The sequence below is a fragment of the Anabrus simplex genome, chromosome 8 (genome assembly GCF_040414725.1).
Source record: "Anabrus simplex isolate iqAnaSimp1 chromosome 8, ASM4041472v1, whole genome shotgun sequence".
Classification (NCBI taxonomy): domain Eukaryota; kingdom Metazoa; phylum Arthropoda; class Insecta; order Orthoptera; family Tettigoniidae; genus Anabrus; species Anabrus simplex.
In genome coordinates, this window is record NC_090272.1 from 31,192,111 (window position 1) to 31,214,900 (window position 22,790).

General features: G+C 38.5%; 1 protein-coding gene across 4 annotated transcripts in view; it reads left to right on the plus strand.

Moving 5' to 3' along the window:
* The window catches only part of LOC136879262 (proton-coupled zinc antiporter SLC30A2), a 280,390-nt gene that overhangs the window by 231,973 nt on the left and 25,627 nt on the right, over nucleotides 1-22,790 (plus strand). For all 4 annotated transcript variants that reach the window (XM_067153078.1, XM_067153081.1, XM_067153079.1 and 1 more), the window contains exons 3-6: nucleotides 3,339-3,452; nucleotides 5,610-5,910; nucleotides 12,408-12,606; nucleotides 21,509-21,614. In XM_067153078.1, coding sequence (XP_067009179.1) covers nucleotides 3,339-3,452; nucleotides 5,610-5,910; nucleotides 12,408-12,606; nucleotides 21,509-21,614 — 720 coding nt within the window. The remainder of the gene's footprint in view (nucleotides 1-3,338; nucleotides 3,453-5,609; nucleotides 5,911-12,407; nucleotides 12,607-21,508; nucleotides 21,615-22,790) is intronic.

Sequence of the window (22,790 nt, forward strand, 5' to 3'; positions counted from 1 at the left end):
GCTGTGGAAATGAAATTCTTAAAATCAGTGGTACAAAAAATGAGGACAGGATAGGAAATGAGGAAATATGACAGCAAGTGCAGGATGGATAGTCACCCAGTAAATATCGCTGGAATTCAATAGGTCCGTCAGTCATTGCTGGCATAGAAATGTCCTTCTTCAATAGAAAATGAATTAACACAGCCACTCTCTATTTGCTTTCAACTGTGAGATTTCAGTAGTACTTTTCTTTGCAATCTCCAGCACCTTGAACTGTCACATGTCATGCAGAAATCAATAGAAATCACCTCTTAATCCAGTTACATATTTTAACAGCTCTTTTTCAGTTTCTTGATATTGGTCCCTGAATTGATAAGCTTGTCTTCTTGGCACATCGTGACTGTTCTTTGTGTTTACTCCTCTAGCATACATGTGATGGCTCTACACAGCAGCACGATTGCTGTTATATTCCGCAAACATGTTCGCTGTATTTAAACTGTGTGTTGTAGCTCCTGTTTTTCATATTGCTAACCACTATTCACTTATGTAGGTATTTAAAAATGATTAGCACAGAGACCGGTGTATGTTACAATCCAAATATGTGCCTTCCACGAGGTTACCACAAGCATACTAGCAATGTCTATAGCTTGCAGAGCAGTCCTGCTACTGTAGTTCTGCCTCGTATGCTTTTCAGTCGCCGCCTGCAAACGGATATCTGGCCAATGAATAGTGAATTTTCACGACCGCATTGTAATCGAATCAACTTTCAACCTATTAGGTCGTGTTATGTACATTTAGTGTGTGTAGAAGTGATGTTAAGTACAGAACAAAAATGGCCAACCGGACACCAGTAGGATCCGAACCCATAACCTCTCGATTTTGCGTCGGTTACTCTACCAATGAGCTATGGTGGCCTAGGTCATCCTTGTTCTGTTGGAAAGGATCTAAGCTACAGGTCTGGGACTACTGCCATCACAAATGTACATAACACAACCTAATAGCTTGAAAGTCTGTTTTGATTACAGTGCGATCGTGAAAATTCAGTATTCATTTACCTGGCCCACAACGGGCGGACTGAACGCATGAGACATGAAAAATATTTCAGTTTGAAAGAATAACAAAATTTGGCGATGTCTGCACGAATCACCATTGAATGAATATGTTCACTGAAGTTGTTACTCCTCCTGAACAAACTGGATTCAGACATGGACGCAGCTGCACCAATCAAGTTCTTGCCCTAACTACACATATCGAAGCTGGTTTTCAAGGACAACTAAAATCAACAGCTGTTTTCATCGACTTGACAGGTGCATATGGCACTGTTTGGCGACAGGGACTGATTACAAACTATTGCAAGTTGTACCAAGTCGAGAAATCATGGATCTAATATCTAGCATGCTTAGTGAAACACAACATCAACCAAGTTCATATATGCTGATGACATCGCATTGGTAGCACAGAGTAATAACTTTGAAGATGGTGAACAAATTCTGAAGGAGGACCTTACGAAGATGTCAACTTTCTTTAAGACCTGGAGATTGATCCCCAGCGCAACAAAAAACCGAAGTCTCTTGTTTCCATCTAGCAAATCGTGCTGCAAACTACAAACCAAGAGTTCTGCTCAACAGACGAAAGCTGAGGTATAACCCTTTCCCACAGTATCTTGGAATCACTTTAGATAGAATCCTGAGCTACAAAGAGCACATCACTAAACTTTTTCATAAAGTCGCCGCAAGAAACAACATACTGCATAAGCTCTGTGGTACCTCCTGGGGAGTCTCTGCTGATTGTCTATGTTTAACTGGCATTAGCCTTGTGTACTCGGCTGCTGAGTACTGTGCTCCTGTCTGGTCGGAAAGTGTATATGTGAAGAAGGTAGACACAAAATTGAATGATACAATGCGTTGCATTACTGGTACCATGAAATCAATTCCATGGTACTGGTTACCTGTGCTGAGTCACATCCCTCCACCTCACTTAAGACGGAAGCAAGCTCTACTAAGGGAAGCTAAGAAAATCTCTGAATCACCCTCTTTGCCACTGCACCAGGAATTCTGCCATCTGTCACAGCAGCGACTTAAATCAAGAAGACCAGCAAGTGTCACTGCAGGGCAACTCATTGCAGATGGGTTTGACCTAACTGAAAGCTGGAAGCATAAGTGATCAACAAAAATATTGGGAACAAGTGCCCACCATCTTGATCCCACAAAGAAGCCAAACGGTTTTGACCTACCGAGGAACCTCTGGTGCCGTATCAACAGGCTAAGGACTGGACATGATTGTTGCAATTATTTAAGGTACAAGTGGGGCTGGATCAATTCACCAATGTGTCTGGAAGAACAGACGATTGAGCACCTGGTCCAATGATGTCCTCTTCATTCGTACCCTGGAACTCCTGATGATTTGTTCGCGCTCACACCTGGTTTATCTGAATGGCTGAGAAGGATGGACTTTAAAGTTTGATTCTGCCTTGTGTATATATATTGTATAAAATCACCATACGATTAAATAAATAAACCACACTGTATCAGACTGTGCAAGCCTAGGTACTGCCCATAAGAGAGCAAAAGAGAGAGAACGTGGTATTAGCGCAGCCATAACTACAGGTGCATTTCTTCCTTGTGTTATTTCATCTTCAGAACGGCTACTGCACAGTAGTAGAAACATCAGCATATTTACATCAACACAGCCTAATGTCCTGAAGAGAAATCATCAAAATGTATAAATACATATTCTTTAAATCACTATAACAATGGTTTATTGTTGAACAGTATCCTCCTTATGGTTAATGTGAATTTAAAAACTTAGATTTCACATTTGTCACAACTATACCTGTTTTGATCCTAATTAGATCATCTTTAGTAGATGGCTATTGAAATTGTATGTTGTAGTTAAAAACATTTAAACTGAAGTTAGAATGATGTTGTGAATGTTAAATTTGTGTGTAAGAGTGATTTTGTTGAAAAATATCTGTCCCTAACTTATGGCAGTCATAAGCCTGCAGAAATTGGGAAGGAAAATTTCAATATACTGTATTATGTAGATTTATAGTCAGCACAACATATTATTATGTAATATCTATCAGACCCAACTAGTTCTGCTCTGATTTTGACCCAAGGAGCATCTAGCACTGTTTACATCTCAGCTCGGAACCTAACTAGTAAGTAGTTCTGACCCACCTGATAACCTCATAGCACATATGGCTGTTAAAAACAGCCTACTTCTGTGACTATCCTCAATACATCCATTTCACAGGGTCTTACTGTTGTAACTCTGCTATGAATAACTTGATTTTCACAATTTTGTCAGTGAAAACTAACCTGACTTGTGTGTAATTCGACTCTTTCTCTGTGTTACAGGTGGTGAACATTGTCATCGTGTCAGCAGAGAAGAGAGAGTTGATCAGAAGGCGCGAAGAAAATTAATTATAGCTAGCATATTATGTGTCATCTTTATGATAGGAGAAGTAATAGGTACGTTAATCATATAGATTGTCCTTGTTTAAAACACTAGCTTTTAGACTGGGAATCCAGAGGATCTTGGTGAAAACATTGATTTCCATATGTCTCATATATTTATCATAACTTTTTTGCTGAATATTTAATTTTCACCATCACGTTCTCAAACTTTCTACATTAAGTCGTATTCACTACATATAGAGGAGATATTAAGTACAGAGCAAAAAAGGCCCATTCAGCATCAGTGGGATCTGAACTCATAACCTTCTAATTTTTCTGCCTAGCTGAGGCAGTAAAAACTTGCTTGGTTCACCCAGAAGGACATGGGCTTGATTCCCTATCAGAAAGTTGAAAAATTTAAGGAACTATAATTCTACTTCTGGAGGTTCATATGGTCCTGAGGTTCACTTAGCCTACACCAAGCATGACTTGACTTATTTCCTGTATCTCCTCTCCTAAGTGGAGCATAGGGCATCAGTGAACTTCCATCACCGGACTCTGTTCTGCACCATCGTCCTGATCTCGACCCAGGTCTTCCCTCTTTTCTCCACCCCTTCTGCCATTATACTCCTCCATGTGTTCCTTGGTCTGCCTCTTCTCGTGCCACCTTGTAGGTTCCATTCCAGGACTTGCCTTGCTATGTTGTCTTTATCTCACTGCAATGTGTGCCCAATCCACTTCCCTTTCCTACGACACATCTCAATATCAATGGGCGTTTGATGTGTTCTTAACTCTTCATTGGAGATTACTTGTGGCCACCATATCCTCAGGATATTCCTCAAACTTCTGTTCAAAACTGTACACCAAACATGAGTACCACCTTAATTTCCTTTAGTGTTATCTCATCTGTCCTAGTCTCCTCTTTCTGTTGCTTCATCTTCCCATATTGACCTCTCATTGCGTACTCTGTAATGACAGTGTTTTACCAACAGAAATACAATTTTTAGGTATGGAAGAACATGCACTTATGCTGTAGACATTCTATTCCAAATGTCCACAGAGTTCTCAAACATAAGATTTCCAGGCCACACATCGATTGTGTCACACATAGCAGTGAAAATTGGCTCCATCAGTCTTCAAGACTATTTTTTTTTAGGCTGTCATTATAAGGATGTCTCTTCTTGCACAACATTTTCTCAAGCACCGACCATAATTGATACTTGGACTGCCAGATGGCCAATCAGCAACAGAAATGAAATCAGACATATTTGCCTACAACCATTCCTGAGTGGTCTTGGACTTTCCTACTGAAGGAGAATCATAAAGTTTGATTTAAGGGCTTTAAGTGCTTTACACTTTTATTGCAAAAGTAAATGTCCCAAAATGCGTTATAAGAAATGCCTTGCCAAACCATCGGTGATGCTAGATGGATTTTCAGAGCCAATTGACCAGTTGTGACTATATTATCATTTCGATGGTTCAAGCGTTCTTGAGTAATCAGTAGAGAGAATTTTCCAGAGTGACCATTTTTTGTGTACTGTTTAAGTAGGGCTTAGAATTTCACCAGCCTTCAAGGCTTCTTTATTTTTTAAGGGCCGGGCTGAGTGGCTCAGACGGTTGAGGCGCTGGCCTTCTGACCCCAACTTGGCAGGTTCGATCCTGGCTCTGTCCGGTGGTATTTGAAGGTGCTCAAATACGTCAGCCTCGTGTCGGTAGATTTACTGGCACGTAAAAGAACTCCTGCGGAACTAAATTCTGGCATGTCGGTGTCTCTGAAAACCGTAAAAGTAGTTAGTGGGACGTAAAGCAAATAACATTATTATTTGTTTGATAGATGATGATTCTGCTCATGCCAAGCTCCTAGAGAATATCAAAGATATCTGAAGGCTGTCGTCTTACCTTGCGCAGCACTATTACTGTGACTCGTTTTTCATACTCACCTCACTCTATAATTAAAAGACATTCAATCAACAAAATCATTTTGGAGGTTAATGCGTAAGACATGAGAAAATTGGCTGAAGTTGGCTAGTAGTTTACAACAGTATTTATGGCCAGAATCAGATATCTATCACTTGCCATAATATTTATTCTTTATTTTATTTGTATTCTCCTTCTTATCTTTGATGTACACCAGTTCATTCTCTTTCCACTACAATTTTGTAACTTACTCTGGATATTAGTAACGATTTTTACTTCGTTGCATACCCACTGTTCCTTTGTTTTTCTTTGCAGGTGGCTATTTATCGTCCAGCCTGGCCATCGCTACCGATGCTGCCCATTTGCTCACAGATTTTGCAAGTTTCATGATCTCACTGTTTTCCCTATGGGTCGCCAGCCGACCCGCGACACGAAGGATGAGCTTCGGCTGGTACCGTGCCGAGGTGATTGGAGCTCTCACGTCGGTGTTGATGATATGGGTTATCACGGGTATTCTGGTCTATATGGCTATTGAACGGATAGTCACTGATGACTATGATATCGATGCTGAAATCATGCTCATCACATCAGCTATTGGTGTGGCTGTCAATCTTGTGTAAGTTTGTTTTAAAAGTTCTTGGAATATATCAGAAGGGACTCATTAGACATATTATTTTTCTCAAAAGGCTATCTGTGTTGTTTCTTGGGACATCAGTCCACCCTTGGTGTTCAGCAGGAGTAGGCTGTATGCCAACATTGAGTTTCATCTTATTCCTACCTCATCATCATTAACGTCCGGCTCCATGGCTATATGGTTAGCATGCTGGCCTTTGGTCACAGGGGTCCCGGGTTCGATTTCTGGCAGTGTCAGGAATTTTAACGATAATTGGTTAATTCCTCTGGCACGGGGGCTGGGTTTTTGTGATCATTTAATCCTCCTCATGACCCACAGGTCGGGCGTCAAATCAAAAGACCTGCACGTGGCGAGCCGGACTTGTCCTCGGACACACCCGGCACTAATACTTTCTAACTGGATGAAAGAAGTAATTACACTGAAGGATTGCAAGGACGATTCCTTCAAATTCTTTGAACATTTACCTAAGAATAGTAGTTGATAACAATGATAGAGAGCGAGTTGGATTAAACTCTCACAAGGAATGTTGGAACCAGATTTTGTTTGTTTGTTTGTTGATCCCTCAACCCAAAGGTTGGTTGATTCCCCAACACTTCTACCATTAGCTGGTATTACTAGCGAGGCACACTAGGAAAGTGACGAGTTAAGTCTTGCTTTCCTCACCAAGCTGGGATGTGCTGTTACATATCAGCATGCCAAGCCCATTGAACTGTGTACAGCAGCAACACCTTCACACAATTCATCAGAACTGGCTGCATAGAGAACGATGTTAGTAACATCGCTCGTACGTCATCACTTTCTTATTGTCAAAGCCAGGGATAAGACTTGAGACAGATTAGTGACCAGATACAGATCTGAGCCTAAAATGTTATGATAGACGGTTATTCTTTTCGTTTGTAAATACAGTAATTAAAATTGTTACCAGTCACATTTTTTTATTTATTTGTATTCCACGTCGTATTTGAGAGCTTATACTCTATCGTCAGGTGGTGAAATGGTGACAATCAATTGTTGCTCTACTTAAAAGACAGTTGTTTTCAAAGATTAATAAATTATTGCATTGAAGAATAGGGGATATTCATTATGAACCTATTACATCTGTGTAGGGTCAACTATACGTGTGCATCGTCTCAGAAATATGTAGTAGCTGCTAAAGCTTAATATTGTTTTTAATATTCATTTTCAGTTTTATCATTGAGTATGTCTTGAGGATCTACTAACATGTTTGCTGCTATTGTTGCACTGTTGACATTAAGCATGAGTGCGTCATGAGTCACTGATGTGTCACGAGGCACGTGTGATTCGTGCTACGGAAGTAGTTCTGCACGCCCTGGTGAATGGCGAAAGTGCATTGCTTCGAAATAATGAGACTGGCTGCTGTAAGTCATTGTCAAGGTCTCGCATTCCTCGGCAGGGGGATCCACCAGCGTTCGGTTTAGTGGCAAGTCCATGAGTCACCTGTGCAAAGGTGGAACATTTTTCTCTTTTTAGCATTGTAACTATTAGTTCAATACGGATCAGTGATGAAGTTTTTTTCCCTTTCTACATGTTGATAAAGGTAGATTTACACGAGTATAAATGCACCTTTAGATGTGACCTTTGTGGCCGCATGTTTCATGTGAAAATTGGCTTGATCAGTCATTAGCAACTTCTCCACAGAGTCAACAGACTTTAAGAAGACTTGCAGGAGAGAAACATATTCTCTGAAACGAGTAGCGGCCAACGATGAAATGCATATTTAGACAAACAATAAATGAACATATTAGCTTTATAACAAAGGCACTGCATATAAAATTTAAAATAATATTTTTTAAATGAATACTGTTCTTCACTGATATCGAAATTCCCTAAAATACAGTACTTACCACCAAGCGAGTTGAACATGCAGTTAGGGGCGCGCAGCTGTGAGTTTGCACTCGGGAGATGTGTGTTCAAACCCCATTGTCGGCAGTCCTAAAGGTGGTTATCCATGGTTTCTCATTTTCACACCAGGCAAATGCTGGGGCTGTACCGTAATTAAGGCCACGACCGCTTCCTTCCCACTCCTGGCCCTTTCCTATCCCATTGTTGCCATAAGATTTCTCTGTGTAGGTGCGACGTGAAGCCAAATTGTAGGAAGAAAAAATTATTTACCCTCATTTTATTATTATACAAGAATTTGTATTGTGAACACAGTTCAATTTCAGCATTCATGAACTTTATTAAAACACCCAATGCACATGAACAGTTTGTTTGGGCATTCCTCACAGTACATTGTCACCTGTTTTGTTTTCATGTCAGCGTGTTTTGATGTGCCACATTCTTGCTGAGCTTTATAGCAAACTATGCATCGTCCTTCCAGGATTGACGACATGTTCCGACTACGGTCCGGCCAGGCTTCTTGCGACCTTCACTTGAAATTGCAGTAGTGGCATTTTTTTCGCAGATTAGTGTTGGCTACTGAATGCATGATTCGAAGCAGTGTATCGATTCATTCAAGTGTCCGAGTGAATCGATTCATAGGAACTGCGAGCTCACGGCACACGATTCAGCTTACACCCAGCGGACAGTGCTGAGTGGTGCACTCAATGGACATTGACGGGGAGCTGAGCTTCCGCTGCGGCGAGACAGTGAATCATGGCACATTGAAAGAATCGTGAACGAGCGCGGCTCAGTGAGACACAAGATACACACGGCTCCTTATCGGCTCACTGGACACGTGGAGAGCCGAGCTTCCGCTGCAGCGAGACATACAGTGAGCCATGGCACACCGAAAGAATCGTGAACGAGCACGGCTCAGTGAGACACAAGATACACACGGCTCCTTATTTGCTCACTGGACACGCGGAGAGCCGAGCTTCCGCTGCAGCGAGACATACAGCGAGCCATGGTTCACTGAAAGAATCGTATGCTATAATGGACTCTCGAGCTCGGCTCATTTGAAAATAATTCCCATTTGCATTCACTGTCCTCTTCTTACAGGGAGGTTTAAATAATAGATGGATTTATTTGCACTTTTAAAAAGGTAGTCAAAACATAATTCTGAAGGAGCTAGTAAGTAGGTAGGCTATTAGGTTATACTATTTATTAGTTTAATGAATCTTAGTATTATAACAGTTGACATTTGACAATTAAACTGAACTCTAGCCTGCCCTATGACTATGAGTCATGCTCATGACCACTGAAAAGTACCTATTTTATATTGGGAAGAACGGCTCAGTATTCTCTCAGTTCATATGTCACATCGTTGCACAAGACTTCAATCATATGTGGACAGACGCAATAACTTAACCAACAGTATGTTGAATCAGAAAACCAGCAGGCTACTGTACATCTCGGGTAGCCTATACAAAATATGACGATTTTAAAAAATCCTCAGCTGATAGAAAAATATGTATTTTCAAAAATGACTGAGCGAGTTGACGTGCGGTTAGTATCGCGTAGCTATGCGCTTGCATTCGGGGGATGGTGGGTTTGAATCCCACTGTCAGCAGCCGTTAAGTATGTTTTCCGTAGTTTCCCCATTTTCACACCAGGAAATGCTGGGACTGTACCGTAATTCAGGCCATGGCTGCTACCTTCCTAATCCTAACATTTCCCACCCTGCGTCGCCGGAAACCTTTGATGTATAAGAGTGACTAGCATTTTTTTCTAAGAAAGGAGTTCATAATATGAAGACCAGATGGCAGCTGCAAGCACTGAATGCTGTTGCTGCTGTCTTACCAGCACATGCTACACAGCTGCAGTAGGAGCGGTGACTAATGTGCCGTGAATCGGATCACTGTATCGATTCAGTAACGTGAACGAAATCAAACAAATCGAATCAGTAAAATGAATCGAATGTCCCATCACTATCGCAGATGTCATGGTGTGATGTATCCAAACATTTACCAAGGCCGTTCTGATGATAACTTCTTGGGCTACTTTCCTGTGCCATTTTAATCCTTTCTGCAGATCTGAATAATATGAAGACATTTGGTCCCTGAAATAGAAATAGATCTGCAGAAAGGATTAAAATGGCACAGGAAAGTAGCGCAAGAAGTTATCATCAGAACGGCCTTGGTAAATGTTTGGATACATCACACCATAGCTCCATTATAATCAAGAACAGAGAGAGGCTTCCAGACTGGTTCACTGTCTATGTTTTTCTTTTCAGAGTCTACTAGACAGTCGCTGTGGCTCGGCAGTGTTGAAAGCACTAGAACAGGTCGCTTGTCAACCCACTTGATGACTCGAGTACCATGCTGACACATCTCACCCACCACCTCTCCTTTCTTCATTTTCTGTTTCACTATCAATGGTAGTCCACATCTATTGTTACGGAGGGTCCCACATACAAATGTTTCATTCCTCAGAAGTTCTTCAGCCAGATAAATTATCTGCATAGGGGATACAACCTTCATTTAGAAATCCACTTAGAAGTTCCATTGTAACTGAATGAGCACAACCCGCTCCGCTTTCACTCGCACTGGATTTTACTGCATAGATCTTCATCTGACAATGTGGCCTTCTTTCATACACAGTTTATATGCCATATTTGTTAGTTTTGTTAGGAATGTATATTCTGAAAACTAAACGGCCTCTCCAAGCAACCCCCATTTCATTTATGACCAAACTTTTGGTTTTATTTATCAAGCAGGGGTTGGATTCCATAGAGACGATCGCCTGGTTGATGGTTCGCTTTGTTGTCTACGAAGTGCCAGACTATCAAGAGAAGAAGGAAGCAATCATGTGAATTATTTTTGGACCAGTATGAGTTGATAATTAGGTGAGGAACAAGGCCCATACACACAATAATTCCTAGAAACTGTTTCATTTCTTCAGTATTAGTTTACTTCCATTTCAAACTTTTGGACATGCTTTCCTCTTTATGATGTTTAAATTGTATGGCTCACCTGTTGGTTTCCTGAACATCATTTCTAGTAGAATGTCATCCACGAAGTGAGTGTGTATATCACTGGGCTGTCTCTTTTATAACTGCATCTGAACCTTTGCTTCCCCAAGGAAAAACAGTGAAAGCCTAAATCATTCCTGGTTACTGTATGTCACCCCAACTGCAGTCTGATTTTCCTGATATTGTTTTAGTTTGTTCACTGTCACTTTCACTGTGGCTATCATTTACCTCTGTGTCAGTTCTAGAGGACGCCGGTGAAGATGACAAACTTGAATAAAAAAATGAGGGTTCTCAATATCACTACATTCGACATCTTCATATCCTAAAAGATGCTCAATATCTGACTCCTTTAATGGTTTCTCTAAATGAGATCTCCTGGTTCGTTGTGAAGAGTCCGAACTGGAACACTCTTTGGGTAGCCAGAAGTCTGCTAATCTACGTTTCATCTGAAACAATTTACATTGACATTCCCTAGCTTTCTATGCTTATAGTTGAGAATAAGATGATGAAATCATCATATAAGTAATGTTCTTACCATTATGCTGCATAGAAAAGATGCTCAATTGTAAACCCTTTAGTTACTTCACACGCTGTCACAACAGATTTCCGCCAGACTATAATAACTGCTACAGAACGGTAGTACTCTATGAAAAATGTATGACTCCTATTGTCCACCACAGTTGAGCGGGACATCTAGTAAAAATGCAAGGCATTGGTGACTTGCAAAACAGTCAACGTGTCAATTGATGCCAAAAAATTTCTAAAATGTTTTAATCCCTTTTGGATATTTATGAAAACTGGTGAGAGAATTTTATGTATTTGATACTTCATGAACTATGTAGATGTGCAGCAACTGCTGATTTTTTTCTTGCTTATGTAGCTGAAGTGCAACCAGGTGATCTTGAAAGGTGATGTCAAATCCTTCTTCTGGTTTGTCCTATTCAAATTGATTGGTGTAGATAAATTCACCTGTGAAAACTATGAATGTCTCAGTATCTAGAGATGGCATATGACCCTTTTCTCATGTTTATCACATTATCCTACATTTCCCACATGAAAACTGAAGGTTCATCAATGAGTGATGAAGCCCAGCTTCCTGATGAAGTTGGGAAGCAGAAACGAGCTCGCTGAGGGGGGTGAGGAAAACTGCGATTCACGAGGACGGCATATGGCCTCCACAGATACCTGGTGCAAGTCTTCGAGCCGATCTGTGAGGAAGGAACCCTAACTGGGATGGCCAGAGGAATTAACCAATGAAGGTTAAAATCCATGACCCAGCCAGGACTTGAACCCGAGAACGCTTGACCAAATGCCAGCGTGCTAACCATTTAGCCACGGAGCTGGACAATCTATTTGATTACCGCAGTGTATGAAGATGTGGAGATTGTCCTTGTCCTTCTGTGTTGGCATATTTGTCTTTGGCTCCCTCTTCTGAGGCTGACCTATCGTCATGTTTATCCTCGTATGTGTTCCTGTTCATTTTTCTGTCATGTTGATATGACTTATAATGCAATGTATATTGAACAGTTTTCTGTTCATAGAAATGTGAAAAAAAAGTTTTTTCTATATCCTCTTTTTCATTGTGTTATGTATCTCTGTCCGTCAGGATGGGCCTGACTCTCCATCAGCACGGCCACTCTCATGGAGGAGGTCGAGCGTCCAGCCACTCTCACGAAGGGGAGTCTGGAGGCAGTAGCCACAGCCACGAACAGAACATTAACGTTCGAGCTGCGTTCATACACGTGGTGGGAGACTTCATTCAGAGCTTCGGTGTCTTCTTAGCTGCACTCGTTATCTACTACAAGGTAGGAAGCCAAATGTGCTGTAAAGAATTGATCATGATGATAACGATAAGGGCCCGGATGTTTATGACCTAAAAATGTTAGAAATATGCAAGCATTTATGACCTAAAAAAGTATGAAAATATGACAATAAATATGACTATATTTTGCTCACATTTTTAAAATTTTCAAAATCTTGCCACTGTTTAAATTAAAATTATATTGAAAATATTCTTCAAAAATCTATCACATTCAATAATAATAATAATAATAATAATAATAATAATAATAATAATAATAATATAAATTTTATTATATTCTCAGTTTATTTAATTACTTAATCCAGAGGTAACTCTGCGCAGAATGAAATAAATGTCACGTTTTGATGGGCAATCAGAAAGAATTACAATCAAAAATTACATACATTTTCAAAGTTTTCAAATAGGAATGATATTTTATTTTCGCACAACATAGACTTGCAATGGGAAAAAGACCACTCAACATCGCAGGGGCATATTTGAAATAAGTCAAATCATTAGAGTTCAATTGACGCTCACCTTCATGGAATGTTGCCGGCTTGCCACTCAGAATGTGGGTAATTTTGGAGAGAGTAGACATAAAAATCACACGAGTATCAAACAAGTTCAACTTCCAAATATACAGAAAGCCCACCTTTTCTCCAACAACCATAAAAAATGATTTGTTACATCCCAACTCACATAAAAAAGCCACTTATCACAGTCTAATATATAGGGCATTAAAAATCCCTATGTCTTCTAGTAATTTAAAAAAAAGAATTACAATTCATTAAAGAAATAGCTAAATTCAACACATTTAATATGGATATAATTAATAAAATCATCATCAAAACCAAATTAAAACTAGCTACAAACTTAACTCCATTAAAACCCATCAAACCAAAATACGCTAAATTCACGTTCACTAACCATAGCATTCATCCAATTAACAATTCCTTAACGAAGCACGATGTAAAAATATTATACAACAAAAAACACTAATCATAACTTATTCTTTAATCATAACTCTATTAACGTCACATATAATTGTTACCGTGGATCAGGTATATACAGATTAAAATGCTTTACATGTAATTTTTCTTATGTTGGCCAAACTGGCCACAATTTTTCAACCAGATACGCCAAACATTACAGTGCACAGAGACACAATAAATTCTCTGCAATGGCCAACCACATAAAGGATACAGGGCATAAATTCACTACAGTAGAACAGGACCTTTATATCCTCAAAAGAATCGAAAAAAGTAAACTCATGACAATACGAAAATATATTCATATTCCTTGACCAGGAGTTTAATAAAGATAAGAATTTAAACGATATCATTGATAAAAAAAAAGCCTCTTGTACGAACAGATATTATTACTATTACAAGAATTAATTCCCCTCACCACTGTATTAAAAATTTTCAACCTTAAATTTAAATAAGCACTCCCACCTCTTCTATAACTAATACACTCCCCTCCCTCCCCCCCACTGTTAGTACCTCCCTACAAGAATCAATTCCAATATATTAAAAATTTTCAACCTGAAATTAATAAGCACTCCCACTTCTTCTATAACTAATACACTCCTCTCCTTTCCCCCCACCGCTAGTACCTCCCATTCAAGTACAACCAATAGACCCATAGCCACACCCACTCTAATACCGCTCCCTCCATCGGCATCCCACCGCTACAATACGCGCAGCAATACACTTTCCTCTTTCTCCCTCACTACAAACAAGCCCATAGTCACGTCTTCGCTAAACAGATTCCCCTCTAATACAAACCTACAGCTATAACACACATAGTAAGAGCTTGACAGTCGTCAACAGCTTCTAGCTCATAACATAACAAGGTACCCTTACAATCGTCAAATGTAAGTGTACACGATTTTCACCTAAAATTTATTACAATTTTTTTTTTTTTCATTTCATAAAATTAACACCACATTTCTTGTTTTCTTTTACAGATTGTACTTTTGATCCAACGTTCAACACGTTAGCTACATTCAACTGTCACATTCCTTTTAGACCGGCATGTCAACAAACCTAATTGTCTTAACAACGTTATAGCATCATATCAAATGAGATGGTCCATAGAGGTCCAATATCAACATTGTATATTAACCTTCAACTATAACCTCGTACTTCTTCATCAAAGTGAACCACAACATCACCATAATGCTATTGACTTTTGACTTTTATCTTACGTAAACAAATAATTACAGGTCACTTGACCATCTTTCAACATTGTGTTAAAAAAAAATACAACTTTGATCGTCATTCTCATTATTATCTAGTTCTAACCGCCAGTTGGTCAACATCATTTCATAGCAATTCTACCACTTATCTATAACAAACTGTTGCTTTATTCATTTTACTTATAATAATAGAAACCTGGACTGGGACACAGTGTTGGAGGAGGAGTGGTGGAAAGACCGAAGAAAGTGGAGAGGAACCATATTTGCCCCTACCCGGCTACAGCTGGATAAAGAGAAATGATGATGATGATGATGAGTAGTCTTCCAATGTCACTATTGCAAATGCTTTCACCAAATGTATACTTCTCACTCATAGCATAGTCTTTAAAGCCAACATTGTACTATTATATGTAAATCAGGTGCCTGATTTTATTTCAAGGTTAAACCCATGGCTGATGATACCTATATGTAAGGCGAAACATGTACCATTTTAATGAACATATCAGTGTAATTCAACAAAGAAAAGATTTATTGTATTGATTAGATGGTCAAATTAATAAAATAACTTACTGTTATTATTTCAATATCAGCAGATGTCATCGTAAATCCTTGTTAAAATCTGAAGCTTTGCTTGTCATTGACGGTGACGAAATCCTCTGAAATAGGAGCTGTTGACGGTTCTGTGATGTAACATTTCGAGCCAAATTGTTTTTATGTTTTGCTGTACTGCAGTGTTGTTCAACATTAAACTGCTTTTTAGCTTTTATTTTAATTTAGCACAGCTTACAGAACAGAATAGTGCCATGTGTACTGAAGTGATTATCTCCAGACTCCCGTACAAATACTCGCAATTTTTTACTTATCGAACCGTTGGTTTTTGGCATTTAATGAACTGAGAATATTTGCGATCATACATACACACAGTGAAATCTGTCCAGTAACTGAGCCTGCGGTCACCCCTGTGAAGATAATTCCACCTGCTAAAGGTACAGTATTTACAGAGGTGGTTGACCTTCACACAAAACCTGACAGTAGCCATCATCAGCTGTCCTTTTGCTTCCTTTACATCTGTCGCTTTCTACTCATCTGTCTGTTTCTATACAGCTTACCCTCCTAATTCACATAAATACATATTTCTAAGAAAGATAGTTGTAAGAAATTACAGACAACAATTAGGAAATGTGAAAAATGCTTCTTTGAGACGACTGCAAGCAGGTAATTGAAATAATAACATTAAGTTATTTATTAGACCACCTAATCAATACAAAATCGTCTTGGATGATTTACATAAATTTATTAGCTAATAGTGGTACATGTTTCGCCTTCCCTGAAGGCATCATCAGCCATAGTCTTAACCTTAAATTAAAATTAAGCATCTAAATAACATGTAGTAATGAAATGAATTTTAAAATTGAATAGATTTGAAGTAAAATAACATTAAAAATAACAATGATGGTTTGAAAATACAATGTGATGAGATATAATAGTGGAAGTATTAACAAAATTAACATTAGAAGGCTGCTAAAATAAGTACAATGGATAAAACAACAGATTGTTATACAACAAGTAGTAAGATTGCATAAAAGTAAAGTTGATAGTCTGGCGGTTATAATTAGACGGCGAAAAATCGTATATAATCAAAGTAAAGAAGAGAGAATAAAAGTCAAAGTTAGTCGAGAGATCCGAAGTTAATCATGATCTTGAAGATAAAAGACGAAAGTCAGATGCATATGGTGAAGTTGTAGAACACGTTGAGGATATGAAGTTGGTGAATAGAAGTTGAAGAACAGTTTCAAATAGGATCACTATGGACCATCTCAAAATTTGAAGTGATGTTCATATGTTGTAAATTGTGAGTTTGTAGATATTCTAGTTGAAAAAGCATATAAAAGTGGAATCTGTAAAAGGAAGCAAGAAACGTAGAGTTAATTGTGTGAAAAGATATTTGAAAATATTGAAGTAGAATCGTGTGTACTTACCATTTGACGGTGACAAAGATAGCTTGTAACATTATGAGTTAGAAGTATTTGCAACAGTAGACTTCTTGCTACATGTGTTATAACTGAAGTTTTGTGCTGGAGGGGGATCTGTTTGCGTTGACGTAACTATTGTAGGGGGGCTGCTATTGGTGGGAGGGAAGGAAGAGAGTGTATTACTGCGCCTGTTGTAACGGTGTAAGGCTATTGGAGGGAGTGATGTTACGGTGGGTGTGGCTATGGGTTTATTGGTTGTATTTGAATTAGAGGTACTAGTGGCGGGGGGAAGGGAGGGGGGTATATTAGCTGTAGGGGAGGTGGGAACTCTAATTGATGTGAGGTTGAAGATTTTTAAGAATTTGTTCAAGGTTGAAGATTTTTAAGAATTTGTTCAACCTCACATCAATTAGAGTTCCCACCTCCCCTACAGCTAATATACCCCCCTCCCTTCCCCCCGCCGCTAGTACCTCTAATTCAAATACAACCAATAAACCCATAGCCACACCCACCGTAACATCACTCCCTCCAGTAGCCTTACACCGTTACAACACGCGCAGTAATACACTCTCTTCCTTCCCTCCCACCAATAGCAGCCCCCCTACAATAGTTACGTCAACGCAAACAGATCCCCCTCCAGCACAAAACTTCAGTTATAACACATGTAGCAAGAAGTCTACTGTTGCAAATACTTCTAACTCATAATGTTACAAGCTATCTTTGTCACCGTCAAATGGTAAGTACACACGATTCTACTTCAATATTTTCAAATATCTTTTCACACAATTAACTCTACGTTTCTTGCTTCCTTTTACAGATTCCACTTTTATATGCTTTTTCAACTAGAATATCTACAAACTCACAATTTACAACATATGAACATCACTTCAAATTTTGAGATGGTCCATAGTGATCCTATTTGAAACTGTTCTTCAACTTCTATTCACCAACTTCATATCCTCAACGTGTTCTACAACTTCACCATATGCATCTGACTTTCGTCTTTTATCTTCAAGATCATGATTAACTTCGGATCTCTCGACTAACTTTGACTTTTATTCTCTCTTCTTTACTTTGATTATATACGATTTTTCACCGTCTAATTATAACCGCCAGGCTATCAACTTTACTTTTATGCAATCTTACTACTTGTTGTATAACAATCTGTTGTTTTATCCATTGTACTTATTTTAGCAGCCTTCTAATGTTAATTTTGTTAATACTTCCACTATTATATCTCATCACATTGTATTTTCAAACCATCATTGTTATTTTTAATGTTATTTTACTTCAAATCTATTCAATTTTAAAATTCATTTCATTACTACATGTTATTTAGATGCTTAATTTTAATTTAAGGTTAAGACTATGGCTGATGATGCCTTCAGGGAAGGCGAAACATGTACCACTATTAGCTAACAAATTTATGTAAATCATCCAAGACGATTTTGTATTGATTAGGTGGTCTAATAAATAACTTAATGTTATTATTTCAATCAAATATCATCAATACAGACCAAAAATGATATTTATTACATGTAATGCAAGCAGGTATGCGAAAATGGAAGAAAAAAGATAAAAACATGACAAAAATACAAAAATTCCAAGGGAAATATGACCAGAATATGAAAAATTACTGGAAAATGACAAAAAATGTTAAAAAAAACAAAATATAACTTCATAGGACCCCTGAAAATTGCATAATTTTAGTCACCATAGATAAAATCATGCTTAACTTATATTTTCCATGGAAATAATTTAAACAAATAATGTGATGTGTTGTAAACATCTGGGCCCTAATAATGATTGTATAGCATCAACTACTATGTGGAGACATTTTGATTTGACACTATTTAATTATTTTAGATAAATGAGGTGATCCACCTAATCAATACAATATAAATTAGTTCTTCAGTTTATTTTAATCATGATACACTATTTAGGTATTGTTAAGCTGTTTTAAACCACTGTTTACCAATACAGAAGATTGTGAACCTCAAATTCACTGACACATTGTGATGGCAATTAGATGTATGTATGTCCAACCCTTGTCCCATTTCTCATGAATGAAGTGAAATGAAACTTCACAGCGAGTTTTTACGACCGGATGTCCTTCCTGACATGAACCTCATCAGAAGAGTTAATGGGAAGAAATGAATGATGTAATATATGATAGTAGGAAGGGAGAGGGTGAAGCCCAGTGTTGGCACATAGCCTACTCCTGTCAAATAGCACCAAGAGGTTTGCACATAACACTATAATGAAGGTGTGTGTATGTATGTATGTATGTATGTATGTATGTTATTCACGAGCTGTTAGCAAAGATTAAAGGTATGTATTAATCTTTGCTAACAGCTAATGTCCTCCTTTCTGTTTAAGTTGCTTTACACGATTTGGCATAGATTCCACAAGCTTTGAGTGTATATTTTGAAGTTCATGAAACCACACTGTAACTAAAGACTCTCTCATAATTATGTATTTTTGTGAAACAGTCAAGTTTTTGAGTTATCTTTTGCAAATAGCCCACATTTTCTGATATCGTCAGGAGAGTTCCGTGGCCACTCAAAGATAAATATTGTTCTCACTTAAGAATTTTTTAATCATTTTTGAAGTATGGCAAGGAGCAAAATCTTGGTGGAAAATTCTGTCACAATCTGGAAACCTCTTCTGCAGATCACTAAGAACTCTCCTTTCCAGCGTTTGGACGTTCTGGTCAGACTTCATCATTGCGTCAACTGGTACTAATGGTCCCAATTCTTCATGCATCAAACACCTACAAAACATTTTCTTCACAGGGTGTTTTACAGTCTATTTTAAATGTGCTAAAGTTGTTAGCTCATTCTTTGCTCATAGGGGATGGTTGCCCATTTGTACTTCCTCTCAAAACAATAATCACCACCACCACCATTCTTTGCCCGCTACACATAATGAACCCTCTGCCCTTGTACTTCAGAGTAGCTTTTATCAGAAAGAACTTCCTTTCCATGCTCCATTGTCCAATCGTGATGACTGCATTTCCACAAGATACTTTTCCTGCACATTTCTCGTGTTAGAAAGTGTTTCTTTACAGGTTTGCAGGCTTTGCTTCCAGCTGACAGATGTCTACGACGAACATTATAAACATGCAGATTCATTCTCCCCTTTCCCCCTAGTTCGCGACCCAAGTCAACTGCAGAGAGTCTGTTTCTTCTGAGGAGAAAACATTCAGTTGGCATTGCTTGCTTTTTCCTGGTGCAGTTTTTTCTTTCTTCGGTGAAATTAAGCCAGTCAGTTTGTGCTGGTGAATAATAATTCTATTCATAGTGCCTACACAGACACCAAATTTAAGAGTTAACTCTCTTTTTGTTGTGAAAGTATCATATATATATATTATTTCAGTAGTATAGATCCCTTTTGTGGCGCTCACAAGTAACCGATTGTGACAAATGAGCATTCAAAAGAGAGAGAGCAGACATTAGCAGTGATGAATTGCACTCTCGTTTCATAAGCGAGCTGGGTAGGGTGTTTGAAAACAAGCGTCTTCCAAAGTTGACTTGTACAGGGTCATTTTTGCTCTTTGTGGGACCTTCTCATACCATAGTAGGTGTCTAACGATACTGTAAAAGTTAGAGCCTTTGGTTATTCTGTTTGTTATTTCTATCTCAGCTCTGTTATTACTAGTCATTACGCTTCCTAAATAACTGAATTGGTGTACCACTTCAACTTGGTGGTCCTGTATTTTTATGTTGCATTCTGTGTTATGTCTGCTGATTTTCAATGCTACTGTTTTTGATGGGCTCAGTTTCATTCCATAATCATCAAACTTCTTACACCATGCATTCAGATTATTTTGCACTCCCTCCTCTGTTTCATCCCATATTGCCACATCGTCTGCAAACACCAGAGCCTGAAGATCTTTATTACCTTTTCTTTTTAGTTCCTTTAAAATGGTATCCATAACTGCTATGAATAGAAGAGGTAAAGGCACTTCCCTGTTGTACTCCTTTGGTTGTATTGAACCATTCAGAGTGACCATCTCCAATTCTGACACAGCTTTTACAATTAGTATATAGCATTTGGGTCTTCCTAATAAGGTACTCCGGTACAAAAATGACCAAAAATTACTTCCGTAACATTGGTCATTATAATAATGCACTTTCATTTGCTTCCATTCAAGTGGACACCATAAATGTTAAAAAATCAAAGATTACATTATGTGGTAAGTAAGACTAATATTGTACTGATTTGTGTATTCCTTAGTACACCAGTAGTTCACCAGGGGGCTACTCCACCACATACTTTATGAACATGCAAGATTTCTCGCACGGGTCCCCTAGTTCTGATATAATGCTACAATTGCATTACACTTCTTGGGAGTCGCATCCATTGAAGACATACTGTAGGTATTACTAATAACACAAGGAAACCTCAGAATTCCTCAAAAGTGACACACATCAAAATCAATATACTTTTAACCTAAAACAATTGTCACACCGATTTATTGCCAATGAATAACAGTGCAAAGAATGCATAGAGAGGACATGATCTATTAATAACCCAGGAATAGCATATTGTTGCCAACCATTGGAAAAATTATGAAAAAAATGCCGTGTTCTGATTAATTTATACTATACTGTATTTGCGAATGTCAAATGATGTAATATGCTTGACCAAGGTTTTCATATACTGTATAAATATTGTGAATCTTTGTAATTTGAAGTTAACTAATACTAATATGTAGTTTGTTTCTACAGCCAACATGGATAATAATTGACCCTATCTGCACATTCCTGTTCTCTATATTGGTGCTTATAACGACTTTTGCCATCATTAAAGATACTCTTCTGGTGCTGATGGAAGGTAAGGAAATATTCTTCCACTTTGAGATGTATTTACTTTCAAAATTGAGCTGGAAAATGTGAATGAGTGTATAACTTGGTGGGGCATAAGTTGCACTGGAGGTCTGTAATCCACAATGTAAACTGCACTGCATCACTAGCATGAGAGGAAGTAAATAAAGTTTTGTTCCACCAGGATTTCAGATCAGTCTTCATGTATCTAAAGTATCAGTCTGCAGGCAGGTTGGATCCTCAAAGAGCCCCTCCGAAAGTTATGCCGTCATAGCGAAACTGCAAATTCTATACAGTAGTAATGTTCTCTGTTAAAAGCACTTGGCTGTCAGCTTGCATTCAGGAGGTAGTGGGTTTGAACCCAACTGTTGGCAGCCCTTATATTTTAAGGCTCAGTGGTCCAATTTCAATCAATCAATCAATCAATGAATCAATCCAATCAATCAATCAATCAATCAATCAATCAATCAATCAATCAATCAATCAATCAATCAGTCAGTCAGTCAATACTGATCTGCATTTAGGGCAGTCACCCAGGTGGCAGATTCCCTATCTGTTGTTTTCCTAAATGATTTCAAAGAAATAGGAAATTTATTGAACATCTCCCTTGGTAAGTTATTCCAATCCCTAACTCCCCTTCCTGTAAATGAATATTTGCCCCAGTTTGTCCTCTTGAATTCCAACTTTATCTTCATAATGTGATCTTACCTACTTTTATAAACGCCACTCAAACTTATTCATCTACTAATGTCATTCCATGCCATCTCTCCGCTGACAGCTCGGAACATACCACTTAATGGAAAATTCTAAATTCCCATGGAGGGAATTAGATATTTTTCACCAATAGAGCCTGAAAAGCTTTACATGCGATATGTTTTTGACATTTTTGACATGCTCTATAAGTGAAAAATATCTAATTCCCTCCATGGGAATTAAGAATTTTCCATTCGGAATTGCTGGGCGGGCAATAATTCCATTGTGGAGATTTATCTCCCGTATGCAGTTATCAGACTGTGCCTCTTATAAGGGCTTCTGACAAGTTCACCTGCATACACCCCAGCGCACGGGTGGCCCAGACTGGTTGCGCAGTAGTTGTTAGTTTTCCCTCGTCCTGCTCGTGACGTCATCACAGGAGCACCGTGACTGTGTAGCATACAACCGCACGTGTATGATGAACTCTTCTCTT